At 44.9% G+C, this 14,193-nt stretch overlaps 1 protein-coding gene across 1 annotated transcript; it reads right to left on the bottom strand.

The window, feature by feature from the left end:
• Positions 1–3,739: 3,739 nt before the first annotated feature.
• LOC102080597 (CD209 antigen) lies at positions 3,740–12,966 on the bottom strand. The gene is made up of 6 exons (XM_025907828.1): positions 12,726–12,966; positions 7,937–8,038; positions 7,419–7,856; positions 6,642–6,778; positions 6,418–6,518; positions 3,740–6,266 (listed from the first exon to the last, which is right to left on the bottom strand). The coding sequence occupies exons 1-6, from the start codon at positions 12,868–12,870 to the stop codon at positions 6,119–6,121; spliced, it is 1,071 nt and encodes a 356-aa protein (XP_025763613.1). The 5' UTR covers positions 12,871–12,966; the 3' UTR covers positions 3,740–6,118.
• Positions 12,967–14,193: the final 1,227 nt, after the last annotated feature.

Below are 14,193 nucleotides of genomic sequence, written 5' to 3'. Positions count from 1 at the left end.
CGGGTTTCGATACCCATCCCTAATGGGCACGTAAACATTAAATGAACAAGCTCTATTAATAAACACCTGAGCAGTACCCATGACATCATCAGCATGCTAACCAGCTGCTGTACTCATAAAGAAAAACCACAGTTACGAGTCCAAGCAGGAGGAAAAGACACAGCAGACCCAGAAGAATCACAGCAGCTATTCAGCTCCTAAAGGTAGAAGTCAATATTTGTTATATATCTAAACATGAAAAATGTAGCATGTTGAGACTCTCAGCTCCCAAAATCAGCATCTGAGAATGGGTCTTAGTGTCAGTTACACAAATACTGTCAGTCACAAGGTATTTCTATTGTATTATTATCTCTTCTGACCTCCTTCCAAACATGTAAACACCTGCAATGGTGTAAACTTAAATTAACACTGAAACTAATCAAAAATAAAGTAAATACAAAAAAACCCCAGATACATTCTGGAAAACAGCTGAGAGCAAACCAAGATCAAATTTATTTATTTTTATCCATCCATCTTTTCCACTTTATCTGGGAACGGGACGCGGGGGCAGCAGCCTAAGCAAAGAAGCCCAGACCTCCCTCTCCCCAGCCACCTCCTCCAGCTTATCCGGGGGAACACCAAGGCGTTTTCAGGCCAGCAGAGAGATATAATCTCTCCAACGTGTCCTGGGTCTGCCCCGGGGCCTCCTCCCGGTGGGACATGCCCGGAACACCTCGCCCAGGAGGCATCCTTGTCAGATGCCCGAACCACCTCAACTGGCTCCTTTCGATGTGGAGGAGCAGCGGCTCTACTCTGAGACCCTCCCGGATGGCTGAACTTCTCACCCTATCTCTAAGGGAGAGGCCAGCCACCCTTCGGAGGAAGCTCATTTCCGCCGCTTGTATCCGCAATCTCATTCTTTCGGTCACTACCCACAGCTCGTGGCCATAGGTGAGGGTAGGGACGTAGATCGACCGGTAAATTGAGAGCTTTGCTTTTATACTCAGCTCCCTCTTCACGACGATGGACCGGTGCAGCGTCCGCATCACTGTGTCCGCAGCACCAATCCGTCTGTCGATCTCCTGCTCCCTTCTCCTATCACTCGCAAACAAGACCCCGAGATACTTGAACTCCTTCACTTGGGGCAGGAACTCATCCCCAACCCGGAGTGGGCACTCCGCCCTTTTCCGGCTGAGAACCATGGCCTCAGATTTGGATTTTTTTTTTTTTTTTTTATCTCAAACAAAATTGAAAGCTCTACAGCAAGCCAGACTCCAGATTACTTTTCCTGAAATTATATCAATTTTTTTTAGTTTTGTTTGTACACAAACCTTCAGCAACATGTAATTGTAATATCTATATCTAATGTAGATATCTTTGTTTTTTACCTGGGGGTGCAGGTCCAGTTGTTTTAAATGGTAAATGGCCTGTATTTATATAGCACTTTAATAGTCCCTAAGGACCCCAAAGCGCTTTACATATCCAGACATCCACCCATTCACACACTGGTGATGGCAAGCTACATAGTAGCCGCAGCCACCCTGGGGCGCACTGACAGAGGCGAGGCTGCCGAACACTGGCGCCACCGGGCCCTCTGGCCACCACCAGTAGGCAACGGGTGAAGTGTCTTGCCCAAGGACACAACGACCGAGACGGTCCAAGCCGGGGCTCGAACCGGCAACCTTCCGATTACAACGCGAACTCCCAACTCTTGAGCCACGATTGCCTGATCGTGGCTCGATTTTATGTTGCAGTTTGGATCACTTCCTGATTCATATAAATGTCTTCCACAGTTTGATGCTCCCTTTTGTACTTTCTGTGACAACCTAATACTTCACATAGAATTCATCCATGATTTTTTCCTGTATTGCAGGTTCAGTTGGGTCTTCAAGTCTCTGAGGTGATCAGTGTTTTGCAAGAGGCTCTGAAGTTGTGTGAAAATACATTGACACAAGTGGTTCTCTATTTAACAGGAAACTAGGGAAATGCCTCAGTTTCTGTTATGACTACATTTGTCTTTGCATTTGAATATGCACACAACACCCACTGCAGCACTTTATTGACTTGAAAGAAATTAATATATATCATACATGGTGTCACGATAGGAGATGAGAGGTGAAGAGTGTGGACCCAAGAGAAGATGCTGACAACTGACTTTATAGTGGGAGGCGAAATACAAACAAAAGGAGAGAATGGCAGTGACTTGAGCTAAGAAAAAGCTAAACTGGGAAAGCTAACAAGAAACACGCAACCTGAGACAAAGAGCTAGAACAGGGGTCTCAATCTCCAGTCCTCGAGAGCTGGCGTCCGGAAACTTTTCCACGTGTCCCTGTTGTAACACACCTGAATAAAATTATTTCGTCATTAGCAAGAAGTAAATTTTTCCAAACCCTTACATTTACTTAAATTCACTTGAGTAAGCTTAGGGGTTGCCACTTCAGCATGCAGTCAAGTTCTTTACTCTCGCTAAAGGCCTACTAACTGTATTCAGGTGTGTTGCAACAGGGACACATGGAAAAGTTTCAGGACACCGGCCATCATGGACTAGAGTTTGAGACACCTGAACTAGAAAAAAACTCCCAAAAGCAGATGAAACACAGGGGATGACAAGCGGACAAACCAGCAACAAAAAGAGGGAGACACAGGGCTTAAATACACAGGCAGGACAACGAGAGGATGGGGAACAGGTAGGAAAGCAGCTGGGACAAATCAGACATAACGAGACAAAGGAAGCAAAGCAGAATACACTGACATAGGACAAGGACTATCAACTAAAACAGGAAGCATGAGACATTCACAAAGACGCAGACTCGACACAGAAACGTGGAAACATGACAGACTCTGGAACAGAGGAAAAATGAAGCACAGAGGGAAAAGTAACTAGACGTGGAACACAGGGAAAAGATAAAGACAAAAAAACTAAGACTAAGCATGCAACACACAGAGAACAGAAACAACAGAAACCTAGAAACCAGGAAGTATAAATATAATACAAACAGAAAAAAAGAGTTTAGTATTGAAGGAAAGAAGACTTCCCGGGAAGCTTTGCAGGGTAAGGCTAAGTGACTGAGAAGATAGTACCCACCAGGAAGCAGAGTTGGAAGCCTACAGAGAAGCCTTTCAGGATGCCAGTGTCTGGTGCCCAAGGAGGAGCCAGCAAGGACGAAGGCTACAGCTTAGTTGCCGACTGGCGTCGGCAAAGGAAGTGTAATTCTTCCAGGGGCTGTCTATCAAATGCAATGAAGCAACTGGCCGTCAGTGGCAACGAAGGAGACTCTGGAGGCTGGTGGTGACCCTAACCCATCAGAGACTTGGCAGGAAACCAGCACTGGAGGAAGAGAACATCAGGATCAAGCGACACAAGACAAATATAGCAACAGTGCACCTGCTCTGAGTCTGCCTTTTGGGTCCAGTCTGCGGACCCATAGGTGGTAGAAGTACAGATACTAGTGTAAAAATACTTCAATAAAAGTTCAGCAGCAGTTGGACTTTTGGCTAACAACATACATTGTGAAAATCTGCACACAAACAGTTTGTGTGTTTGCTGATGTTTGTTAAGCAAATAGAAACGTTGCATTTGAAATTACAGTACCTGCCACTTAAAAATCATTACTCCCTTTATGTTCGCTCATCCTCTATAGGGCTAGCTAGATGCTGAAGTACTGCAACTTACAGAGACCTGCACTCATTCCGGTGTTGTGTCAAAGAAAAATCAAAAGGCAAAACAAAAAAGAGCCCACTTTAAACCCTGACTATTGAACACATTTTTTTTCTTGCCTCTTTCATCTCTTTTTATTACTGTTGATGCTCAAATCGGTTTGATGTTTAAAGGCACACTGATGTAAAATAATAACCCCCCTCAAATCAAAACCAAAAGGATAGATATCTGAAAATTCTACTTATGTACAGTAACAAAGTATTTGTAGAAGGAAGATGAGACAGAGACGAGAAGGCAAGAGTACTGGAAGAATTATGGCTTGCTCAGCCATCTCCAATGACATAGCAAAAGCTCCCAGATCAAGGAGCTTTTGCTAAGAAGATGAGAAAGAAAAAAATAGAAAAAATAGTGAAAATATAGTTATAGTATAAATATTGTTTGAAACAGATACTGGTGATTTTAAAAATAAGCAAGTTACAATCGTAAGTAAGTTATAATTGTTGTACTGTTCTATTTATCTGACTGAATCACATGACTGGTCGAAATTTGTCGGAAAGAAATAAACACAAACAGTGGAAAAAATATTGTTTATCATTAAAAATCTTTCAATCCCAAACACGTACATAAATACACCCCGGCCCAGTTACACAAGCACACCCTACCATCCCAGCACATCCTCCGTTTCCCCAAGCACACTTTCTTCCAACTGACCAGTCAATCAATCTTTCCAAAGGGTATTTATATCATTCACACAAACCTTCATTACACTTAGGACATGATCATTAAGACATTGTTTTGCTCTCTCCTATTTCGCCACTAGATGTCACTGAAACAAAGCTTTGAATGAATGAACCTATTTTTAATACAGTTGATGAAGTGGTTCAATACTGGCTCATGGCTTCATTTTCACATCACTACAGTAAAAAAAAAAAAAAAAGATTCTCTTTCTGTCCTTGATGATTGCTGCACCCAGCAGCACAACAGAATATAAGCATCGTGAGGGGGAAAAGTTGTGATAGTTTCTATAAAATTCTATACATATTAGAGATTGGACGTGATCGCTACTGCTTATCAAGTCCTTGAGCAATGTGTGCTTGATGTCACGTTCAAAACCTCACAGATTAACTATCCCATTTAACATTTGCAATTATTTTATTCATTGGAGAAAAAGACGGTATCAATGTTTTTTAGTAAACCTAAAACAACCGTGGTTGCAGTAAAAGGTCGCTTGGGTGCACAAGAACTAATTAATGTTGAGGAATTTAAGTATTTGGGAGTGCTACTAGACTCGAAATTATCCCTTTAAAAAACATGTTAAAAATTTAGTGAAAACTGTAAATGTTAATATACAGAACTTTAGACATATCCACATATCATGAACAGACACAGCAGCGATTACATTCCTGTACTCTGTGATACTGGCTCATATTGAATACTGTATTACAAGTTGGTCCCATACTAGTCTCGCTGCTATTGGGCCAATCGAAGTATGCAAGTGATGGCAAGCCACACATGGTAAGCTCCACACCTCACCACCAGTTGATTCACTTTAGTTTACTTTGCAGTCACTACCTTAAATGTAATTCTACTTATTATCCAATATCGTTTATTAATTTATTTTTTCATTACACCTTCCAATGTTCCAATGGTGTGCACACATATTAACACTGCAAGGTCAAAGTTCTGTTTTATGTTATATTTATACATCTTTCTTAGTTTGAGTTACCTGGGGTTTGGCTTCTCCTTCCTGGCTGGCAAAAAGTGTGGCAAAGGGAGAGCTGAAGTACCACTGGCAGCCTAATTGGATGAAACCACATGCTCCATTGCCTGGGGCGGGTGTTCAAGTTTGTTTAATTGTTTTCTATTAGTTGGTTATGTGGCAGCCATTTTTTACCATTTGTGTGTCATTTGGTTTGGCTAAGCCAGTATTTAATAATAATAATACTTTATTGATCCCCGTGGGGAAATTACTTGTTTTACTCTGTATTTGACCCATTCACTCAGTGGGGAGCCACTAAGCAGGTACCTGGGGAGCAGTGTGTAGGGACAGTACCTTGCTCAGGGGTACCGCAGGGTAGCCGTTCAGTGGATTCAAACCCCCGACCTTCCGATCATGGGGCGACCACTCTACCTACTGAGCCATCCCTGCCCAAGTTCCCCTGTGTGTCATTTCAGACACATGTTTTGTGTTACACAAAATTTAGTATAAACATACAGAGACACTATTTACAGATCATGTGACAAGGAGAAAAACACGACTTAATTTACATACATCTATAGTTTGATTTACTTGCATGTATGGATTGGATGGGTTGTTACTGACAGAATTTTATTTCAATAATACCTTTAGAAATATGTTTACTCAGAAAATTGGTGATGTGTTCAATACTTATTTTTCCCGCTGTAAGTGTCCACTGCTTTCTGTTCAGCTTCATTTCATGGCTCTGTGTTCTGCAGTATTTGTTGGGTGTGGATGTTAAGTTATGGAGAAACTCTCTTCTCACATATCCAGAATTGTCCATTGGAACATGGTGCATCATTCCAGCTGTCTTCTGCATTGTAATTATCTATCTCTCCACAATTTTGCTGTGTGCCACCATTTGGCTCACCATTCCTCCGATTCCAGTAGCTGTAATACAGATAAAATTATAAGAATTAAACTCAACAATTCAGTCAGTCATTTGTTTTCAGTAAGCTATTAACCAAATTAATTTTGTTAATGTACACAATAACACAAAAATACTTTATGGACAAGAGACAGATTTTATTTTTATTTCAACCTTGTGCTCGTTCGAGTCCCATCCACCCATTTCCATGTCCCCTCTGTCTGTGAGTCAGTCAGTCCAATCCACAAATTCTTCTTGAACTGGTTCACAAAGTTCTTTTTTAGAAAGAGAGAAATGAAATGTAAACATGCAGAACTTAAAGTGATGCATCAGTGTATCAGCTGTTTTCATTCTTTGGTCTACACACATCTGTATTATGTTTGAACACACACACAAACCTGTTCCTCTCGGCTGTTGATAATCATCAGGTGTGCACCTTTTTGAAGACAGTCTTGTCTGCTTTCTTCCCAGGATTTCCTCACCGAAGACACTTGGTACAAACTATCACTGAAGGCCACCCAGTTTTCTCGACAATCTGTTTAAGAAAAACAGAAGGAGTGTGTAAGAAATATATATTTTATCAACTGATTTTGCCTGACTCAGCAACTGTTACTGAACATTGAAAATAAGGAGAGACTCGAGGTTTTGTCCAAAGTCCACTTCTCAGAAGGCTTCATGGTGCTTTAGTAATTTCTAGCATAACACACACTGTGAACTGAAACTGCAGTATTAAAATTTCTGTCATTGGTTCGGTGTCTTTCACAACTAAATATGGAAATAAAAAACAGCTGAGACATACTGGTTGAAGTTAAAGATAAAAATGAAGAGAATTTTTTTTTCTTGTCTACATGGATTAAAGCACCAGTATGAACTATATCTAAATAGACTTTTAACGTATGAAATATTCATATATTCATATTAAGCTCAATTTACATTTAATTCTAAGTTTCACTGAGGCTTTCTTTTTCAATAGTATGGACCTGTCCAGATGTTGTTATGGTGGAAGGTGATACTGAATTTCACTTTTCAAGTCTTAGCCAGTATCGTTAACTCTGTGTTTCAATAATGCATTAAATGAGAAAAAAACAACAACAACACTGTCATGTACTTGAGTGTTAACTTCAAATGTAGAGGCAAAAATTTCTGTACAAGATAAAATGGAAACAAATAGTTACCTTGAAGCTTTCTCTGAAGATTGTCTCTATTTTTGGTCATGTCTTCAAATCTTGTCTGGAGCTGGTCTCTCTCTTTAACTTTGTTGTTGTAACTGGTCAGCAATTGGTTCTTTTCAGTTTTCAAGTTGTTGTAACTGGTCAGTAACTGTTCTCGTTGGACTGTCAGGTTGTTGTAACTGGTCAACAATTGGTCCTTTTCAGTTTTCAAGTTGTTGTAACTGGTCAGTAACTGTTCTCGTTCGATTGTCAGGTTGTTGTAACTGGTCAGCAATTGGTCCTTTTCAGTTTTCAAGTTGTTGTAACTGGTCAGTAACTGTTCTCGTTTGATTGTCAGGTTGTTGTAACTGGTCAGTAACTGGTTTCTCTCGCTGGTCAAGTTGTTGTAAAGCCTGTGTTGCAACACTGTGTCCATTTCCCACTGAGATTTGCCTTGGGTGACTGTAGGACATGCCAATATCAATTAAAAAACATTGCCTGTGAGGTTTTTAGCATGCTAATTACATATTTCTTGTACTCACAGAGAAAAACCACAGTTATGAGTCCAATCAGGAGGAAAAGACACAGCAGACCCAGAAGAATCACAGAAGCTCTGCAGTAACTCTTCTTTACAAATTCAGAACCTGGAGGTAGAAGTTAATATTTGTTACATGTCTGAAGGTGAAGAATATTTATATCCTTATATAGTTTATCATAACATAAAATACTATTTTCTCTACAAAGTAATATATGAACTTCTGCTCTTGAAATCAACATCTGACCAGAAAGAAGCAAACTTGTTTCTGGGTGATTATGGCTGTGACACAAATTGTCATGGTCCTGAGTCTGTCTACTCAGTGTTTTGTGTTTCTTTATATTATTTCCTGTGCTTGTTTATCCTGTTATCTTTGGTTGAGGTTTGCCATTTGTTAAGGTTTTGTTCTGTGCCTGTCTGCTCCCACTTCTGTGTTCCCTCCGTCTGTCTATGGTGTCACTGTGTCCGCTCGTGAGTCTGCCTGTCTAGTTCAGTGTCCTGTCTGGTTCTGTGTCTGTGTTTCCTGTTTTATTCTGAAAGTTCATGTCTCATGTCAGTGTGTTCAGTTTTACCTCTCCCCTGTCTCGTTAGCCTCATTTCTCCCAGCTGTGTCTCCCTCCTGTTGCCCATTCCCTGATTACTGGTGTGTGTATTTAAGCCCTGTGTGTTCTCCTGCCTGTTGCCGGTTCGTCTGTGTTACTCTGCGTCAGTCTGCGTTGCTCTGTGTTCCATGGTTCCTGTTCGTCGTCTGCGTCTCTCTGCCTCTCATCCCTTTTTCGTATGTTCCCAGGTCTGTTATGTTAGTTCTCCCAGTTTAGGTGTCATCAGTTATTTGTCATACTCCACTGCTTGTTGGCCACTACTCCACCCTGTAAATAAACTTCACCAGCATTTTCATCCACTGCTTGCATCTTGGGTCCTCCTTCCTCCAACACCACACGGCTCGCCTCAGCAGCCGTGACAGTACGAACCGGCCACAATGGACCCAGCAGCATTCAACCCGCCCAAGGAACTCCGGGAGGATATAGTTTACTCTGTGGACAGATTAATTAACGTTTGGCTGGAGCACGAGGGGAGGGAAGTTCGCCAAGCCATAGCTAATCGGCTACAGCGCTTGGTTTCCGGTCTCCCCTGGCTGCTCCGCTCACTTCACCCGCTCGCACAGGGTTTCATTCTGAACGAGCTCCGTCTTCACCCCCCGACTGCTACCACCCACCCTGCAACTCACGCTTCCCTGTCTGGTCCGACGGAGGATGTTCTGCCCGGCCCGTCAACCCAGCCTTCAAGAGGGAAACGGCGCTCACGCCGCCGACGTTCCTCGCCACAGTCGGACCTAGGGATTTCTGAGCGGCCGGCTGTGGTGAGTGGACAGGACAATATTATTGGTCTGAACTGCGGGCCTGTTTACTCCGGGGTAATGTGCTGTACGGCAAAGGACAATGACTGTTTATCGCCTCAAGCTCAGTTAGCCGCCCGGCCAGAGGCTCAGTTAGCCGCCCGGCCAGAGGCTCAGTTAGTCGCCCGGCCAAAAGTTCAGTCGCCACCTCCACCACATTCAGCCTCACAATCCATGGCTCAATTACAGCCACAGCCAGACGTATTACAAACCATGTTACAATCCCTAGCCCAGTCAGTAGCCCGGTTGGCAGAAGAATCATTAGCCTTATCATCCGTTCAGTCCCCAACTTCTCCACCATTATTGTCTCAACCTTTGCTTCAGTCGCCCTCAGCTCAGCCACCTGTTCAGCCATCATCTTCACTGACTCCTCCTGTACAGCAAGCTAGGTTGATTCAACCCGAGAGAAACCGTTGTTCACCCATTCGTTCCAGGCAGAGAGAAAAACCAAACAATCCTGTAGACATTCCTCAAGAGCTGGCCAGTTCTGAGACTGAGATACACTCCAGGGCCTCCCCAGAGGCTGGGTTTCAGCCCCCAGCAGACTCTGGACCCCTGGAGGTTAAGAAGCCAGCAGAGGACTGCACCCGGCCGTCGCTGCCTGAGCAGAGTCAATGCTCTGTGCAGCTGCAGTCTGCTGTGTGTTTGCCAGAGGCCCGTGTGCCTGCTGGTCCTGTTCCGTCCCTGCCAGAGGCCCGTGTGCCTGCTGGTCCTGTTCCGTCCCTGCCAGAGGCCCGTGTGCCTGCTGGTCCTGTCCCGTCCCTGCCAGGGGCCCCGGTGCCCACTGGTTCTGAGACTGTTTTAGCTGGGGGGCCGAGGAGCCCGTCCAGCTTCCGTCCTCGTCAGCTGGGGGCTCCTTGGGCCCCGGTGCCCACTGGTTCTGAGACTGTTTTAGCTGGGGGGCCCGAGGAGCCCGTCCAGCCTTCTGCTTCATCAGCTGGAGGGCCCGAGGAGCCCAGCCAGCCTCCTGCCTCGTCAGCTGGAGGATCAGGAGAACCTAGCCAGCCTTCTGCCTCGTCAGCTGGGGGGCCCGAGGTGCCCTTCCAGCCTTCTGCCTCGTCAGCTGGGGGCCCGAGGTGCCCTTCCAGCCTTCTGCCTCGTCAGCTGGAAGGTCCGAGGAGCCCGTCCAGCCGCCAGCTGCAGCCTCATCACCCTCGCCAGCTGCAGCCTCATCACCCTCGCCAGCTGCAGCCTCATCACCCTCGCCAGCTGCAGCCTCATCACCCTCGCCAGCTGCAGCCTCATCACCCTCGCCAGCTGCAGCCTCATCACCCTCGCCAGCTGCAGCCTCATCACCTCGCCAGCTGCAGCCTCATCACCCTCGCCAGCTGCAGCGCCAGCTTCATCAGCGTCGCCTGCAGCGCCAGCTGCAGCCTCCTCCTCATCTGCTTCAGCGTCGCCTGCGGCAGCAGCCTCATCCACGCCACCTGCAGAAGCCTCCTCATCTGCTTCAGCGCCGCCAGCAGCAGCAGCCACATCGGCGTCACCTGCTGCAGCGCCTCCGTCTCCGGCTTCCACGCCGCCACCAGCTGCAACCTCAGTCTTCATCCTCGCCAGCTGCAGCCTCCTCATCAGCTGCTTCACCCACGCCGTCGCCTGGTCCAGCTCCAGCTTCACCCACGCCGTCGCCTGGTCCAGCTTCAGCTTCATCCGCGTCGCCTGGTCCAGCTTCAGCTTCGCCCGCGTCGCCTGCAGCAGCCGCAGCTTCATCCACGCCTGCAGCAGCCGCAGCCTCTGCATCCGCTTCGCCTTCGTCTGGTTCAGCCTCTGCTTCAGCTGCCTCTGCCTCGTCTGGTCCAGCCTCTGCTTCAGCTTCAGCTTCCGCCTCGCCTGGTCCAGCCTCCGAGTCTTCCGCCTCGCCTGGTCCAGCCTCATCGTTTGCTTCGCCATCGCCTGATCCAGCTGCAGCCTCGTCCTCATCTGCAGCGCCACAATCTCCGGCTTCCACGCCGTCGCCTGCAGCGCCATTCTCGTCTGGTCCAGCCTCTGAGCCTCCAGCGTCGCCTGCAGCAGCAGCCTCCTCGTCGCCAGCTCCAGCGTCGCCAGCACCAGCACCAGCTTCAGCTACGGCTTCGTCCTCGCCTGGTCCAGCCTCCGCTTCAGCTTCAACGTCTCCTGCTCGTCCTGCTCGTCCTGTCCGTCCTGCTCGTCCGGTCCGGCCGCTTTCCAGTCCAATGACTGGACGTCCTTGCCGTCGTGGACGGCCCCCTTCCGGGCCGATGATTGGGCATCGCCACTGTCTGGAGCCAGCCCTTGAGGGGGGGTACTGTCATGGTCCTGAGTCTGTCTACTCAGTGTTTTGTGTTTCTTTATATTATTTCCTGTGCTTGTTTATCCTGTTATCTTTGGTTGAGGTTTGCCATTTGTTAAGGTTTTGTTCTGTGCCTGTCTGCTCCCACTTCTGTGTTCCCTCCGTCTGTCTATGGTGTCACTGTGTCCGCTCGTGAGTCTGCCTGTCTAGTTCAGTGTCCTGTCTGGTTCTGTGTCTGTGTTTCCTGTTTTATTCTGAAAGTTCATGTCTCATGTCAGTGTGTTCAGTTTTACCTCTCCCCTGTCTCGTTAGCCTCATTTCTCCCAGCTGTGTCTCCCTCCTGTTGCCCATTCCCTGATTACTGGTGTGTGTATTTAAGCCCTGTGTGTTCTCCTGCCTGTTGCCGGTTCGTCTGTGTTACTCTGCGTCAGTCTGCGTTGCTCTGTGTTCCATGGTTCCTGTTCGTCGTCTGCGTCTCTCTGCCTCTCATCCCTTTTTCGTATGTTCCCAGGTCTGTTATGTATGTTCTCCCAGTTTAGGTGTCATCAGTTATTTGTCATACTCCACTGCTTGTTGGCCACTACTCCACCCTGTAAATAAACTTCACCAGCATTTTCATCCACTGCTTGCATCTTGGGTCCTCCTTCCTCCAACACCACACGGCTCGCCTCAGCAGCCGTGACACAAATACTGTGATTGTCACACAGTGTTTTATTGTATTATTTTCTCTTTTGAACTTAGAATCCAACAACCACAGACCACAGTATAAATTAAAACTAACACTGAAACTAATAAAAACCAAAGTTTTTTGCTCTATTAAACTATTAAAACTGAGTTGAAATAATCACACACATGTGTTTGAGACTGTCCTGAATTAAAAACAAAAATTTAAATTTAATCAAAATTATGGGCCAAGGGCCACCTGTCAATTATTCATTTCAGCACAATCAAATAAAGATAAAAATACCTTAAAATATAAATCTTTCAAATTAAAAACAAAACATCCAAAACTACAGTAACATTGCAGCAAACCGGACCCTACATCTACCTGGTATTAGTTTTACTTTTTGTTTTATTTGTGCACAATAATTCATCAACATATCAATGTAGTATCTAAATCTAATATGTTTACTTGTTTTTGTTTATTACCTGGGAGTCCAAGTCCAGTCGTTTCACATTGCACAGTTTGACTCACTTCATCATCGATAGAATTGTCTTCTGAAGTTTCTACCAGCCTTCTCAACTTTACGTTGCTACCTGATACGTCCTCCATGCCCATATAGGCTTGATCCATGATTTTATTTGTATTGCTGGTTCAGTTGGGTCCTTATATATCTGAGGCGATCAGCATTTTGTGAGCGTGTGAACTGTGTAAAAATCCACTGGCACAAGCAATTCTTTATTTAACAGGAAACTGAGAGCTAGAGGAATGAAATTGTCATGCTGCTTTCATTTCCCTGAATCCTGACACACCTCAGGACTGTTGTTGGGTTATGACTGCATTTGTCTTTGCTTTTGAATACACAGACAACAGTCACTACAGCCCTAATCCAACTGAAACCAATTACTGTATGTCGTACTTGGAGTACAAGAAGAACGGTAGAAATGACCACTGCATGGTAGTTCATTTGTACCCATGCTGGCATCAAAACACTTTTGGTCCCTTCATTAATTGACACCAACAGATCAAGCTAAAAATCAAATTTGAAGAAGTGCTTCTGCTATGAAACACATCCATCATAACCAGGGTACCGCTGAAAATACTGGGTGTATTGGTAATGCAATTAATGCCTGAGAATCACAGTTTTGAATTTGAATACTCGATCTTGCGTTGTGGTTAGTTCTTCAGAAGATACAAGCCTTGTCCATGTTCATTAAATAATCCCAAGACATAAACTAGAGATAATGTTTATTCATTCATTTATTTACTTTTTTAATGTGTAGCCTATGACCATTTTAAATTGGAGAAAAGCACATGAAAGCAGAGCTAATCATGAAAAAGAAAACTTCTCTGCTTGGTGATGTACATTTTTCACCCACATACAGTGAAAGTAGAAGCAAGTCATAATAACAAGGTTTATATATGTATATCTATATCTATATATATCTCTCTATATATCTATATATACACCCAGCACGCCCCTGCGGGCGGTTTATCCTTCAAGCTCGGATCCTCTACCAGAGGCCTGGGAGGTTGAGGGTCCTGCGCAGTATCTTAGCTGTTCCCAGGACTGCGCTCTTCTGGACAGAGATGTCCGATGTTGTTCCCGGGATCTGCTGGAGCCACTCGCCTAGCTTGGGAGTCACCGCACCTAGTGCTCCGAATACCACGGGGACCACCGTTACCTTCATCCTCCACATCCTCTCAAGCTCTTCTCTGAGCCCTTGGTATTTCTCCAGCTTCTCGTGTTCCTTCTATATATATATATGTGTATATATATATATATATACATATACACATATATATATATATATATATATACATACATATATATATGTATATATATATATGCTGTTAGAATGTCTTTCTATTTTACACTTGTTCATTGCCTCAAAAGCTAAATTGTGACAAAGTTTTTAGGCAAGTTACTTGAACAGCTTTGTGCCACTCCCTGTA

Source organism: Oreochromis niloticus, linkage group LG6, assembly GCF_001858045.2.
Source record: "Oreochromis niloticus isolate F11D_XX linkage group LG6, O_niloticus_UMD_NMBU, whole genome shotgun sequence".
Lineage (NCBI taxonomy): Eukaryota > Metazoa > Chordata > Actinopteri > Cichliformes > Cichlidae > Oreochromis > Oreochromis niloticus.
This window is presented reverse-complemented; position numbering and strand designations above follow the sequence as displayed.